Source organism: Harmonia axyridis, chromosome 4, assembly GCF_914767665.1.
Source record: "Harmonia axyridis chromosome 4, icHarAxyr1.1, whole genome shotgun sequence".
Taxonomy (NCBI): Eukaryota; Metazoa; Arthropoda; class Insecta; order Coleoptera; family Coccinellidae; genus Harmonia; species Harmonia axyridis.
Window position 1 is genome coordinate 47,862,464 of NC_059504.1, and position 17,225 is coordinate 47,879,688.

General features: G+C 35.2%; 1 protein-coding gene across 1 annotated transcript; it reads right to left on the reverse strand.

The window, feature by feature from the left end:
* Nucleotides 1–5,348: 5,348 nt before the first annotated feature.
* LOC123678730 (gustatory receptor for sugar taste 64e-like) lies at nucleotides 5,349–15,853 on the reverse strand. The gene is made up of 5 exons (XM_045615887.1): nucleotides 15,334–15,853; nucleotides 10,693–10,856; nucleotides 9,576–9,893; nucleotides 8,831–8,920; nucleotides 5,349–7,721 (listed from the first exon to the last, which is right to left on the reverse strand). The coding sequence occupies exons 1-5, from the start codon at nucleotides 15,851–15,853 to the stop codon at nucleotides 7,605–7,607; spliced, it is 1,209 nt and encodes a 402-aa protein (XP_045471843.1). The 3' UTR covers nucleotides 5,349–7,604.
* Nucleotides 15,854–17,225: the final 1,372 nt, after the last annotated feature.

Sequence of the window (17,225 nt, forward strand, 5' to 3'; positions counted from 1 at the left end):
TTGCCATAGATTCGAACTGTGTAAGATGCATAGAAACTATGCATCTATGAACAGGACAATTATCGCAGTGCAGTTTCGCTTCCTACAATGCAATTATCGCTGTAATTTTCGATAATTGTTCTCCATATACATAGAATATTTGACAGGAGGGAAATATTCAAAAACAATTCAATTTTATGCGCTGAGTAATGTCTATCCCGTAAAAATTCGACGAGTTAGCACCAATCGGGTACTATTGACTCACCCTGTTTATTTAAAAATTTATTATTTCATTCAATAAAAATTGCGAGAAACAGATTATAATTCATTAATTCGTGTTCCGAATTGAAAACTTTCATAGTATTTGAAATACCTCTGGAAAATGGAACACAGAGTTCAGATTAGGTACCAAGATAAAACAGATCATCTAAATTGTTAGATGTTTGAATAAGGTATGATAAAATTTCAATTCGTCATTTTTCGTGTACAAATTTGGGAATGATTATGATTATTACAATATTCAAATTGATCTGACAGATTTGTCAACGAAGATCTGTAATAAGTATATTGAAGTCTATGAACGAAGATGACTGTAACTGTTTTGATTCTTCTTATCTTTCTTTTTTGACGTTATCCGCAACCATATGTTGGACATGAATTTTCATTTACTGACTCAAACTGTACGTTAAGTTTTCGCTTATATTCATTAAAATGAATCAAAATAACCTTATTCACCTCGAAAATTATAAGGAAAAATATAAATACAGAGTGTATTATGCTAATCGTTGTAACTACTGCTTTTCTGTGAGGAATCTCAAGAAATGTGGAGATTGTAAAGCAGTCAACTATTGCTGTAAAAAACATCAGAAGGAAGATTGGCCATTCCATAAGCCAACTTGTATTGCATTCAAGAAATGCAAGGCGAAAATAACTTTTCCTGAAAATTGCAACGAACATACGTTTTTTCAGTATAGAATCAACCTGCTCGTCGAAATGGTTAAACAGAGATCCTCCAAACTTCTGACAGAGTACGAAAAGCAAATATGCCTGCAGCCCTCGGTGTGTATGGTTTGTTTTAAAAAACCTTCAAAGAAATATCGATGTGTGTATTGCCAGTGTGTGGATTATTGCAGCGAAGAACATAAAAAATCAGACGAAAGATCTCATAAAATGTATTGTTACCAATGGTGGTGGTGCAGAATGATCAATTCTTCGTCTTATTCGAATGGTTACAAGATACATGGAGTTAATTTCTCACAAGGGAAGATAAGAATCCCGAAATCCCAAAAATGGCCTGAAACCACGCAATCGTTATTTGAAATGATTAAAAAAGGTACTATGTGGATAAAAAATGACGATGACGAAGAAAATATAAAGGAAATGAAAATGCATGATAAAGTTAGAATGTATTTGCTTGTTGATCCATATATACCTGCAGCAATCATTATAAGTGCACTCGAAAAAGCTAAATTTGTAAGAAATCGACATCTGATAACTAAATCACGTGAGGAGAAGAATTATTACAAAGATAAGCAGCGCAAGTCAACAAAATATGGAACAAACCAATTCCTAGAAGAAAATTCAACTATGGTTGTTCATTTTGCAATAGCTGATGGTTCTGAGTTGAAGTTCGATTGGAACAAAATTGCCCGCCTTTTAACTGATTGGTTAATTAACATAGAACGTGTTCACATTGTGTTGACAGATCCGTATCTTGAGAAATGTAATATACCATATCTAGAAGACCTAGAAAATGTCGAGGTTACCATCCACAAAAAAGCTTACGAAGAAGTGAATGATTTGCCTAAACCTGATGTTATAGTTCTGTTGGAATGTGATCGTTATTTTGGGCAAGACGATCTTCAAGTGTTGAACGAGAAGAAACACAAAGTACCATTTTTCAAATATTCTAATATTCCAGTTATCTTATGTGATGGTAGAATCGAGGCGTTCGCGGTAACAACCAACTTCCTCTTGAAGTTTCTTGACATAGAATGTATCGTACCTTCTTATTTCAATAATTTTACGGCTAAACAAACGAGGAGAATATGGACTAAGTTTAAAAATGTATACTGGGCAAATGCGATGGTAATCGTTTTTAGGAAAAAATAATTTTTCAATGTGAAAATCTATTTGTGAATATGACTTGAATAAATAACAGAAATCTATTACAAATTATCCAATTTTTCAGAGATATTGTCTAAATATCAATACTCACTAGAGTTAACACAGATCATACCAACCTTATGATAATTATAGGTACCCACCTATACAGGTGTTGCAGAAGTCGACATCAAATTGAAATCTGACAAGCTGAGTCACAATATTAGTAAAAAAAATGAAAAACTTGACTTTACGTTTCACAATTTTATTAAAATATTCAATTTCTTATTGAAATGCATGTTTCGGGTTTCATCCCTTTCTCAAAACTAAACATAAAATACACCCAAGTACATACAAATTAATTTTAAGATCGGAGACAAGCGAAAATCTTATTGATCATTTACAATTGGGAAATTTTGTTTTCGAGCTAAATATCTATATTTCCAAAAATTCCAAGAGGTTTTTGTGTGGAATTTTATTTCATTAAAATCTAGGAAGTGATTCGAAAACAGTGATTGAAAAAACAGTTACTGACTTATTTTGAAGAGTCGATCTTAAATTCAATTCAAATTATGACAGCTCGATCGGTCCGACCTATGTATATGCTAGATATTCGTCACAAAACAGCTTATAAACACCACTCAGCTTTGAAATATTGAGTCGACTCTTACCACTGAAAAACATTGATCTTGAGTTTCCCTTAATGGTACCTACATATTACATCGATATCGTTTTTTCTGATTATTTTACAAAGCTAATCACTAATAAATGGAATATACCTAGTTGATGTATACAAATTTTTTCATTTTATTTTCGAATTTTGTTTATTAATATTGAAATTTTGTTTCACCAAGTGGTGAGCCAGGAATCAATTTAGATTAAGTCATAAATAGCTATCAGAGAAATAAAAATTGAGGTAGGCCAGGATCATCTTTTGAGCTCTTATCATTCATGCGCCAATTGAATCCTTGCAGGCCACATAACTGTATATGGTTGTATTTAGAGAGTGAGTTTTGAGTATGGAACACCTTAGTTATCTCGGAAAAGATAGCACGTTTTATATACAGGGTGTCCCGGGAAGAAATGAGATCGTCATGGAGGACTCGTATCAAGTGGTTTCAATCGCCTGAGTGTCTTCGTTTGGGATATACAGGGTGATGTTCATCTTCTGAGTGAAATTTCACAGTTCAATAACTCTTTAACAAATCCATATATTTCCATAACTAAATTTGACTTTTCAAGAATTTAAGAATTTCTCGAAAAAAGCTTTTTCTGTCGAAATATTCAAAAAAATGTGAGTCCTCATCGCCACAATTTTTTTCATAATATACTGGGTGTGCCATTTAAAATAAGGAAGTAGTAGTGTTTTTCAGACAATATTTCAGGGAGAAAGATCTCAAACCTCAATATGCAAATTTGCAGCTCAAAATTATGATTAGTTTTCCATAAATGTCTAATAGGCCATCCCGGTGAATCACCCTGTACAATTTTTTAATGTCCGCGAAGGAAATGTAAATGTAGCTATAGCTACGAAATTATGGCATTTAGAATATGACATGACAAATATTCGATATTTTTTGAAGATTTGAAGAGGCAAAACATAATATACAGGGTGATATATTTGAATTAAAAAAGTACATAATAAAGAACTTTTTATCCTACAAAATTCCCAAAAACAAGATCTGACAACAATGTAAATACCACTATAAAATCGGCCAAAATTTTTGAGAATTGTGATATCTGTTTCCAAATAAATGAGGCGTTTCATACTTAAAACTCTGAATTTGGTGTTTTTTGTCGATATTCTGAATTTTCATGGTTATGAATAAGCTTTCAATACCCAATTTTGCAAGAAGCTAGAAATGGGTATTTCTTTTTCAAAATACTTTTTCAATTTTCTGATGATTCTGATCATCTTGAAAGCTCAAACGGAGCTTGCAATTGTTATCTTGTATAAACAAATCTTAATACAGTCGATTTTGTGGTAACGGAAATATTGGATAATTTTTTTTCGATATTAGTCTTGAATTTTCTATGGTTTTGGTTATGCGATCTACATAAAATTTGGCACGAGTCTCCAAATTGTCATTTTTCATCGGAATGGGAATTTTTTTTCAAGCGAATCTGTAGTTTTAAACTAAAGAAAAAAAACTTCGAAAAAAAATTTCGAACTCATATTTACGGAACCTCTAGTCAAATTTGGCCCATTATAAGAACCAACCGGGATAGTCGAGATCCGAACCTAACTTACAAATTTAAAGTTTCTAGGTTCTTCCGTTCGAAGGTTATCGTGTATAGGTACGGACAGACAGAATTGAATTTGTGGACGGATTCATCATCAGTGTGTCGAACCTTATTGTTTGAGATCATATTTGGCTCGAAATTCGCAAGATCTTGGCATTGTGACGAAATAATAAAGGATTTTACGTAGAATGAGCGCTCAAAAATACTCGAAATCCAAATTTTAATTGACTACTACTGCCTCTACCCATCTACGCCCATGTTTCATATTCAAATCAACGAAGAAGTTATGAAGAAGAATTGTTATCTGTGATATTCCGACACACTGAGTTTTTTTTCTCATTTCGTTATCTCATTTAATTTGGCGTGTTCGACAGTTGTGTGTTCGTTCTGAATTTTATATCCCGACTCAAACTCCATTATAGTGAGTTTTCGATTTTTGTTTTGTATTATTAATCAAAATGGATCAAAATACCGTTAAAACTCTCGAAAATTACAAATGGGATCATTCGGCCAGAATGTATTATATTAACCGTTGTAACTTCTGCTTTTCTTCAAAGAATCTTAAGAAATGTGGAAGTTGTGAAGCAGTTACCTATTGTTCCAGAGAACATCAGTTAGAAGATTGGGCATTTCACAATCCAACCTGTATTGCATTATGGAAAATTAAGAAGAAAGTTTCTCTCCCTAAGGAAATCAACTTTAGATCGTTTTATAAGTATAGAATTGAACTGGCCTCTCAAATGGCTCAACTCAGATCTCTACCACACTTTTCTCTTCTCACAGAATACGAAAAGCAAATATGCATGCTGCCCTGGGTTTGCACAGTTTGTTTCAAAAAACCTTCGAGACATTTCTCTTGTTGGAAATGTCTTTGCATAGCTTATTGCTGCAATGAACACAAACAAGCCGACAAGAAATACCATGAAAGTTACTGCGGGGCGTGGCAGCTATGCAGAATCGTCAATTCCCTAGATTATCTAAGGGGCTATGAGATAGTAGGAACACCTTTTTCGTATGAAGGGATACACAGAAACGCCAGTGTTTGGCCAAAAGATAAATTCTCTTTATGCGAACTTATTACACAAAAAATATACTTTAGAAAAGATGAGAAAGTTTATTTAGATGACTGTATCAACGTAATCGTATTCACTGACCCTTATATGCCTGCAGCCCTCATTATAAACATATTTGAAATTACAGGATTAGTCCACAAACGATTATTAGTGACCAAAACACAAAAACAGACAAAAGGTTGCACCAAAAGGCAGCGGAAATTATTGATGACGAGGGAACAAAGATTATGGAAAAAAACTTCTCTTGTTATTCATTTCCCATTGGCTGGTGACGATGAATTGCAATTTGAATGGAATCACATTGCCGTGCTTTTAACAGATTGGATTACTAACATAGCAAAGGTGGAGGTAGTACTGGCGGGTTCTGGGCTCAAAGACTACGTTATACCAAATTTTGGACGCCTGATTAATATTGAGGTTGCTGTTCACACTACGGATTACGAAAAACTGAAGAATTTGCCTAAACCCGATGTTATCATCCTTCTGGAATGTGATCGTTATTTTGGTATAGAGCGGCATGAAATCCTTAACGAGGAGAAACACATAAAGCCATTTTTCAAATACAAGGATGTTCCTGTTATCATCTGTGATGCTCGTCCTTATGTGATCTCGAAAATAACCAGGTTTTACTTAGATTTTCAAGATATTAGATGTATCTTACCTCTTCATCATAATCCTTTCACGGAAATGAAGATGAGAAGGAATTGGACTCTTGGGTGCTCTACGTCCATACCAAATCTTTACTGTGGTATTTTTACGACCAGTAAATAGTTTTTTGTTTTACAAGGATAAAATTTTTTTCCTGGTTAAATAATTATAAAAGTGATATTTATATTATACTAATGCTCTTTATTTAGCTTGAAGTGTTAAAATAAGAAGTCAACATTTTTAATGTATTTTCTTATATCAACTTCGATTTATATTTTTTTATGAATTTTGATTAGTCACCATAGAATCTTGTACCAATGTTTTATTATGATTGCTCTCATTTGATATTCCAATACATCTAAATTACCCATACATGAAGCTTAGGATACCTATATGACATTGTCTGCATTGGACTATATTATTACATTATAGAATTATAATGTAGTATTTGTAATTTATTCTTATTTTTATTCAAGGCATATAAAATTGTTGAGCAAAATGTAAAATTATTCCTCCTGAGTAGATTTTTTAGATTATATATTATATTACTATTATTAGATATTTTCAATAATAACACCGATTTTTTTTTAATATGTTTTTACGTTCCTATGTTCTTAAAGTTATCCCTTCTATATTATACTAACCGGGATGTTTTCGAATAATGAAATTTCAAAACCGACAAAATTCACTTATGGTAACTGCTCAAATTGTTCATATGGATTCTTAATCGTTTTAGAGTTTTTTTAATATTTTTTCTGAAAACTTGATCTAGTTCCAGATATATACCTAAAGCATTTTCCGAAATTTTCCCATAATTGTAGATTAACTTAGATTATTAAGTACTTATTATTTCTGTGCAAGTGTAATTGAAACCCCTTCAAATAATATTCATTAAGTTTCATGGAGCATACCTACAGAATGTATTTGTGAGAATATTGCTGAATGTTTTAAGCTAAAACAGATTCAAAAACATCCTTGAAAACAAGTTTGGACTACTATATTTACTTGAATTTATTAGTACACATCATCAGAAATGATTAATGAGTTTATGAATTAATAATCTAGACCCAATAATTTTTTTCAACTTATGAGATTTTATCTCTACTTCCCGTATTATATATATATCTACTTTATCGTGACCTATCTTTGTAATTATTGTTGTAAAATTTTTTATGAAACTCAATTTGGAATTATTGTAACAAAATTCATATCATTGCAGGAGAAAGAAGATGTAGAAACATAGATCTGAGCGAATATGAATTTTAATGTTAATTAATAATATAGATGATGGAACATAATATTATGTAATACTTTCTTAACACTATTGCTTCATTATTAAAGAAAACCTCTTCATTACAAGAACTTCTGAAAGATCATTACTTAGTAAATTTTAGAACATATATCTGCGAAATTTTTATCAATCATTTTGTAATATTAATAGTTGAAAGTTTTTTTTGGACAATTCAAAATGCGAGTGCTAGATTATCCAATATACTCCTTATTGTTCAAATTCCACAATATAATATGTTATTTATTCTTGTTTTCATAGGTTTGTTCTCAGATATTTTCACAATTGAAATATTTGGAAGTTTCGTTAATCTTATTTTGTTCAAGTGAATGGCGACCCTCGAATTGAAGTAAAACTAATTCATAGGTGATAATAGCCCCTGTGATCTGGAAAAAAATTATACATTAATATTAAATAAATGTTCGTTGTGATCTAGAAATTTGAATATAAGTAAAGGGTGTTTTTTTTAGAGCTATAGAACTTTAAATTGAAATAAAACAACGATGGATTATTCGATTGACATGAATTTTATTTATCCGCAAGATAATCTTGTGGCAGATGATGATTTCTGGCATATGACCGCCACGGCTGGCTCGGATGTAGTCCAATCTGGACGTCCAATTTACAATAACTTTTTCCAACATTTGTGGCCGTATATCGGTAATAACATGGCGAATGTTGTCTTCCAAATGGTCAAGGGTTTGTGGCTTATCCGCATAGACCAATGACTTTACATAGCCCCACAGAAAGTAGTCTAGCGGTGTTAAATCACAAGATCTTGGAGGCCAATTCACAGGTCCAAAACGTGAAATTAGGCGGTCACCAAACGTGTCTTTCAATAAATCGATTGTGTCACGAGCTGTGTAACATGTTGCGCCGTCTTGTTGGAACCACAGCTCCTGGACATCATGATTGTTCAATTCAGGAATGAAAAAGTTAGTAATCATGGCTCTATACCGATTACCATTGACTGTAACGTTCTGGCCATCATCGTTTTTGAAGAAGTAAGGACCAATGATTCCACCAGCCCATAAAGCGCACCAAACAGTCAGTTTTTCTGGATGTAACGGTGTTTCGACATACACTTGTGAATTAGCTTCACTCCAAATGCGGCAGTTTTGGTTGTTGACGTAGCCATTCAACCAGAAGTGCGCTTCATCGCTAAACAAAATAAAATGTACGTAGTGCGCGATACGTATTCCGCACAGAACCATTATTTTCGTAATAAAATTGCACTATTTGCAAGCGTTGTTCAGGTGTGAGTCTATTCATTATGAATTGCCAAACCAAACTGAGAATGAATCACTTGACAGCTGTTGAATCGGTCGCCATCTTGAACAGTAATACCAACTTAAAGTTATATACCTCGAAAAAAAACACCCGTTATTTGATATGATGTATCTAGTGAATTGTATTTTTTTCTTAGTCTTATTTTAGAAGTACTCTTTGATTCCCATTTTCAATCTCGCATATCAAAGATGTCATAAGTACTCACGTTAAGAAGAAGACCTTTAGTTATGACGAAATAACGCCTACCCGTTAAAGAAATATTATTCCAGTGTATATATTCGGCAAATCGTTGAATCTGCAACAGAAAAGCCAATCACTTTTTTCACTCATTGTTTGAATAGTTTTTCCACAATAAAAAATCGGCAACACCAATTTTCTTTGCTGAATGGATAATCGAATGACCTTTCATTCGATATATCATCAATCCATATATTTCCACTTGAAAAAAAAGGTTTGAGGGGTGACATAATTCAATTATTCCTATAAGAATAATGGGCTTGTCGCGTGACTCTTTTGGCATGCTGTATAGAATAGTTATTTATAATACAGGTGCAGAAGGCATTGATATTCTTCCACGAGTTCAAAATTCAAAAACGAGCCACGAAGTGGCGAGTTTTGGAATGAACGAGTGGTAGAATGAGCCTTCTGTACGAGTATTATACATTATTTTCTCTAATTCATTGCATTTTCATTGAATGAAATAATTCCATAAATATATTTTAGTGATTTTTGCCTTGAAAAATGTTGGTTGGCAGAACTGATTTCTTTAAGGCAAATTGATGAATTGACAGATAAAGCCGTGGCCAACATAGAATAATAAAATATAACCATGAAAACTGTGCGTTTCTGATATATTCTCGCACGATTTTGTTCTACAAGATGTGGAAGAATGAACGGAATAACCACAGAATTAAAGAAATCTATTGATAAAACTATTTCATCTGACGTACCTGAAAATTATAAATTTCAGTCGGAGCTTCGCTGAGAATCGCCAAAGGCTTCGAGCTTTCTTCATATATCTTTCCAGCAATAACGCACACGAAGAACATTCGGAGAATGACAGTAAAGAACGAAAAACAAAAATATACATTTTCCATGAGGTGAGCTTTGTACTGAAAACTGTTAAAAAGCTGGGTTAGGATGAAAAACATATTGGATGCAAAAGACTGTAAAATAATGAACGACAATTCATGATCTAATAGCCGACAGAGCTTGCACAATCTTGAGTAATCAGTTCTCACTTTTTCCCATTTTTTCTCATCTGATACCTTGAAAGGGAGAATGAGTCATTAATAATTATAATCTTTTATAATCTCTTTAAAGATTCTCATCAAGAATTGGTGATATTCATTTATTATAATTGATTACAATTAAGATCCTAAAATGATGGAATTTATATTTTAAAGAATATTTGACACGGTTTTATGTCTTCATGAATACTTACTCTGGTCCTCATTAGAAATTTGACCCTTTGAGTAATTTGGCAAAATCTCTCTGCCAAGCACCAGCTTATCAAAATTATGAAAATATCAATGAATGTCCATGAGAAAGTGAGAAGCAGTGTCATAACCTGCAATTGTCTATAGTTAATATTAAAAATTTGTCGAACATCCGCTAATACTTCACTTCGAGTAAAATACCTCCAATAAATGTATAATTTATGATATTGAAAACGTCTTGCAATATGAAGTGTTTCAAGAACATTTCCACTGAACTTGGAAAGTCCAAACCACATGTTTGTATCAGGGAAATCTTGTGAATATCTTCCAAGAGATGCTCTACTGAAAATAAAATTGTGATCATATTGATAAGTGATGATGAAATTATGTTTCTCAGAAGAAGATGGTTTACGTCGATATTTCGTCAAATCTACTCATGAACTAATTTTCTTACAAATCCATTAAAATTCATTCAGATGTCAAATAGACAATTTTCTGTTAGTGGTTTGGGGATATGAGAGAATTAAGCAGTTTGCATAGCGTTGTGTAACATGCCCTAGTATCGAATATACGGTCCTAAAATGAGAATCTCTGAAGCCCTGGGTAGTGACCCTTCTATTCTTCAAACTGAGGCACTAGAAATCTCTAAGAAGCGCATATTTTTATCACTAAGGACAGCCAGGCCATGCTGAGGTCTTGGGTTTATGAAGCCAGGGGTATCTGCTGACATGGGAGTGTTGTAATACCATAGAACAACTGGCCATGAAGTAACTACGATCGATACTATGGTACCTATTGGAGGAAATGAAAAAGTTATTTAACTTGCCAAAAGGACACCAAGGCTATTGGCCCTTTTTGTGAGCTTGGAAAAGACCAATATAAGGAAGTGGTCATACAATGGGAGAGGGACAATAGTATAACCCTCTGGAGTAACACTCTGGTCTTGCTCAAGCAAAGAGATTTGTGGTGCTTTCACGGACCTAAATCAAAAAGCTTTTTAAACTGCATCGGATTGAGCTTCAGGTGGGACAATTGATAAGACACTGTCTGTGCATATACAATATCTTTTGTACCTCATGGGTAAGCCAGCAGATGAGATTTGAAGGCTCTGAGAAACCGAGGTAGAAACTGCTGAACATATGGAGTGCAAATATCCTGAGTTGACTGACCTAAAAACCACTCATATAGGATAGTCAGTTTTGGATACTTTGGATTGGAGATAACAGCCAAGGCTCCTAAGGATGTTATCGACGGTCTCTTTGGGTTTGTATGAATGAGAAGGAGTAAAAACAAAAGATTCCTGTGGTCATAGTTACCAGAAGTCTAACCAAGCCGTTACCAGGCCGATTTAAATAATAATAATAATGGCTTAGTATCGTACCATATCAAAGATTGAAGTGAGACTTAACAACTGAGTTTATTAGGAAAGACCAACAAAATTTTAAAAACAAACCTCAACAGCAAGAACATGACGAGAGCAATCGATACATTATAATTCCATGGAGTAAAATAGATATGTATAGAAAACCTGCAACGCAAAATGAGAACCTTGATGACAAAAGCACACAAGCACCATCCAATAAGTAGCATTGAGAGAATGATACTGCCGATGAAATAGGGTTTCAAAGTCTACAGAGACCACAATTAATTCTCCCAACATGCATCAGTTCTGAACTTCTAACACAAGTTTGGGGATGAAAAAGAAGCAAACTAATGGTTTCGGAATTATCAAATTTTGATTGATCTCTTGCCTCCGATTTTAAACTCATCAAATGTAAAATAGAGTACTGAAAGACGTAGAACATATACGAAAAGATGCTGAATTTGGAGATACTCACGTAATGCTATCGACATATAAACAGAGAAAATAATTCTAACATTTCTTCTCAAATTCGATGTTGCTTTACTTTTCGAGAATTCCATATCCACAATATCGATTTTTTCAGCCAAATAAGGCCATTTTAGTGCCAAAAAATAAAAGTTGATACTGGTCATTATTCCAGATATGAAGAAAACTAACAGTCTAAGCTGCTGAAGGTTCAGTGTAGTTCTCGTTATTATGTAAACTTGAAGAAAAGTGAGGAAAATCGCTCCGCTAAAACGAAGAAAGGTATATACAGCACATACATATTTCCAACCAAATTTTGAGCACCTCCTATCATTTATTCCATCAGGAGAAAATGGAAAAATGCCACCGAATTGGGCGGTTACTATAACAATCCTCAAGGAATTCACAATGCTATTTTCATCATTTTGTAAATCATTGTTGATGACTTCTACCCGATTGTTCGTCAGTAGAGAAAACTTAAGGACAAATCCCAGGATCATAATTTTCGCAGATTCAGGACTCAAACGTGGCAGTATTGATTGACTGGTATTTGATGAAGTATTCATTGTTTCGTTATGGTCATTTTTTGTGTTTATTGTTTTTTCATTTGTGGAAGTCATCTTGTCGGGTATTTACACTGTAGATGAAAACAGGGAACTAAATTGGTACCGAAGATTATATCGGGAAATTACTATCAAAGTCGAACTCTTCAATTGAAATTGGAGGCGTGAATATTCTGATTTGGAGGACTGGGGTTTAAGTGCTCCAACGTTGAATCAATATTGTTTATTACCTACGCACCTCGATAACATGAATGTTATTTGCTTTCTCATCGTGAAAAACAGAAATACAATTCAAAACAAGTACGGGTACACGTCCTAAAAAAGATGAGGAAAGCAATGACCTGGGTCAGGAGCTTCTGAGCGCTCGTTCATGTACCGATTACGCCCTTGGATACTACATAACTGTACTAGATATATCCAATGAATATAGCACTTGAATGAACGAATGCCAGTACTTTTCTAATTTTTTCTTTGATCTTCTGCTCTAATTTTCTGATGATTCTGTTGAAACGAAATTTTGCACGAAGGTTAAAATTGTTATACTTAGCATATCGAACGGTTTTTTTGTCACAGGAATATCGGGGGTTTCTTTTAATATTTTTCTTGAATTTTATATGGTTCTGTCGATGTGGTATTTGCAGTAAGTTTGAATTTGTTATTGGAAACATCCGACTAGGGGATCTATAAATATTTCCTTTTTAAATTTGTTCTCAAAACCATCACAAAGCTTGAACTTTTTGCTACAACCGAAATGTCGATACATCGTAGTTACCAACTTGTTGACCTTTGTACTTCGGCTATGTGAAAAATTTTAAGGAATTTGGCTTACGTGCCAAATGACTGTAGTTCACGTCGCTTTTCATGCTGATTTTGCTTATTTTAAACTGGCCGAAGATGAGCATTTTTCCCGAAGAATTGTTTTAGTGATAAAGCTCATTTCTGGTTAAAAGGCTATGTCAATGAGCAAAATTGCCATATATGGAGCAAAGACAAACCTCAAGTCATTATTATTGTTATTATTATCTATTATTTGAACTGGGGTCGTTTTGGTTCGGTAAGACTTCCGGGAACTGCGACCATGCAGATCTTTTGTTCACTACCCTACTCATTCATAGAAACCCAGGGAGGTCGTCAATGACGTTAATAAAATTGACAACCTCCTAAGGGGCCTTGGCCGTTACCTCTCTGGTATCCAGGACCGGCTTACCCATGTGAATGGTTCTTAGGCCAGCCAGCTCCGGACACTTGCATATCAAGTGTTCGGCTGTTTCTGCTTCCGATCCGCAGAGCCTGCAAATCTCGTCTGCTGACTTTTCCGTACGGTACAAATGATGTTTGTACCGACAGTGCCCCATCAGCAGTCCCACCATCACCCGAAGCTCGGCTCGCGAGAGCTTCAAGAGCTTTTTGGCGTAGGTTGGTGAAATCTTCACGAATTTCTTTGCCTGAACAAGTCTAGGAGTGTTAGTCCAGTGGATTGTCCTACTGTTCAACTCCCAAAGCTGGACCGCAGCTTTATATTGGTCTTTTCCTATCCCACAGAAAGGCTCAGGTCCAGCAGTGGTTAACCTTGATGCACTTTTTGCAAGTTCATCCGCTCTTTCATTTCCTTCAACCCCACAGTGCCCTGGTACCCATAGTAGAGTCACCTTATTTCCTCTGGCCAGTTGCTTTATGGTGTTACGGCACTCCCAAGTCAGCAAAGACCCCCGACAACACGATTCCAGGGATCTCAGCGTAGTTTGGCTGTCCGTGGTGATGTAGATATGCGCCCCCTTGAGGTTCATTTTGAGACACTCCTGGGCGCATACATAAACAGCCATTATCTCGGTCTGTTGAATCGAGGGCCCACTTCCCAGGGCTTTAGAGATAACCTCAAGTCATTAAAGAATGACCATTACATCCATCGAAATTGGCTGATTTTTTATATCCAACAGTTATTCAACTGAATATTGACGACATTTGATTCCAACAAGACTTGCTATACAACGCACTCAACTATAAATTGATTGTAAAAACAATTTGGTGACAACTTAATTTCCAGCGGCGGTACTTTTAACAGGCCCATTTGTTTGTGGGACTTTTCGATTACTTTTATGTGACAATGTTAAGTCCTTGGTTTATGCTGAAAAATCAGCTACTCTTGAAGGATTGGAAGCCCAATATCCAAATCACCTGGCGCCATACGGCTAGATTGATGGAGAAAAGTAGTAAAAAATTGGGGTGATCGAATGGACTATACAGGGTGTCCCGAGAAGAATGCGACAAACGGATACCATGAATGGAGGTCATCATGGAGGACTCGTATCAAAAGATTTCAATCACCTGAGTGCCTTCGTTTGGGATATACAGGTTGATGTTCATCTTATGATTGAAATTTCACAGTTCAATAACTCTTTAACTTATCGATCGAATAATTTTAAATTTTGAAGTTTTAACAATCACAGGCGATCGTTATCAAACCCAATTAATGCATTTGAACCGAGTATTGAAAGACAAAAGGCGGCAACACAATGTGGGACATGAAATCTGAAGTCCTACCCCACCCGTCAATTCCCCAGACGGTGTTCTCTCGGAATATCACTTTTTTCGATCAATTGCACACGGTCTGGCTGACCAGTACTTCCAGTCTTGAAAAGAAGTAAAAAATTGGATTGATTCGTGGATCGCTTCAAAAATGACCAGTTTTTTTTCGTACGCTGCCCGAAAGATGGTAGAATGTAGTGGCCAGCGATGGACAAACCTTTGAATCATAAAAGTATAATCTGTTTTTACAATAAAGCCTCAAATTTTGGAAGAAAAAGCAAAGTTGTACGCCTAAGCAGTTTGTTCAAAGGTTACCATATTAAGTTAAGTGAGCGAAATTTTAGCAACTTACCAAAGGCAGCAAATAAATATAATGTCAAAAACGAATTAATCGTCATATTCAAATTCTTCGGCCATCCATATTCGTTGAACGAGAACTCCAAAAAGTGCCACTTCCTCATAATCATCGGCCATTTTCTAGCCAATAATAAGAAGTTAACGGCCGATGAAAAGCCACAGATATAAAACATCAGCAGTCTGTATTCACCCAATGAGCTACCGCCATAAGTTTGCATCCGGAGAACCTGCAACACGATAAAGAAAAGGGCTCCGATGATACGAAGGAGGGCATAAGCTGTCCTAAAAGAAACCCACAGGAACCTGACGGATTCTATCTTGCCGCCGGTGATGACAGATACTGGCATGAGGCCGAAAATCTGCGCCAGTATCAACGTATTCTTCAAGCAGTTTTGAATGCCGTTTTTGTCGGCATTCTGTCTGCCTTTTTTAACCAGCTCGCCGATCAACTTTATGAACCTCATTGCAGGGGTTTCCACTGGGGTTTGATGGAGGGAAGCAAATGCGGCACGCATGGTTGATTCTTCGCTTTTCCGATGAATCGGGAAATGTGTTTGGTGAAGAATTTCGAATCATTACGTTTGATAATAATAGTTATTAGGAAATAAAGTCACGAATGGGTTTTATGATGGTTTAATGAAGTCATATGTTATTCATTCATATTTGAAATGAACTCGTTGGTTGTCACAGAATTATTCGCTTCTCCAACTAAATTTGAAACTTTTTATTGCATTCAATTGGAAGAAGGGAATGAAATCGTTTAATGATGTTTAGTAGGGTTTTTCAATTTTCACTACGAATACCTTCAATAGAATTACATACCTGATGATTGTCATCATAATTGATATGAAACTTTTGTCGATTGACTACAAAGAGTGATGACCACAGAAAATTTATAATGGTTCTGAATAATCGAATTACTTATCACTGAAATTTTCATGTTTAACGTTTCAGTAATTGAGAAAAGTAGTTACTTGAGGTCAGGATATGTTCTCACTGATATAAAGGGTGTTTTTTTAGAGCTATAGAACTTAAAATTGCAGAAAAACAACGATGGATTATACGATTGACATGAATTTTATTTATCCGCAAGATTATCTTGTGGCATTACATTTCAAATATGATTTCTGGCATATGACCGCCACGGCTGGCTCGGATGTAGTCCAATCTGGACGTCCAATTTTCTATGACTTTTTCCAACATTTGTGGCCGTATATCGGCAATAACACGGCGAATGTTGTCTTCCAAATGATCAAGGGTTTGTGGCTTATCCGCATAGACCAATGACTTCACATAGCCCCACAGAAAGTAGTCTAGCGGTGTAAAATCACAAGATCTTGAAGGCCAATTCACAGGTCCAAAACGTGAAATTAGGCGGTCAGCAAACGTGTCTTTCAATAAATCGATTGTGTCACGAGTTGTGTTTCATGTTGCGCCGTTTTGTTGGAACCACAGCTCCTGGACAGCATGGTTGTTCAATTCAGGAATGAAAAAGTTAGTAATCATGGCTCTTTACCGATCACCATTGCCTGTAACGTTCTGGCCATCATCGTTTTTGAAGAAGTACGGACCAATGATTCCACCAGCCCATAAAGCGCACCAAACAGTTAGTTTTTCTGGATGTAACGGTGTTTCGATATACATTAGAGGATTAACTTCACTCCAAATGCGGCAGTTTTGTTTGTTGATGTAGCCATTCAACAAGAAGTGCGCTTCATCGCTAAACAAAATAAAATGGATGTAGTGCGCGATACCTATTCCGCACAGAACCATTATTTTCGAAATAAAATTGCACTATTTGTAAGCGTTGTTCAGGCGTGAGTTTATTCATGATGAATTGCCAAACAAACTTGACAGCTGTTAAATCGGTAGCCATCTTGAACAGTA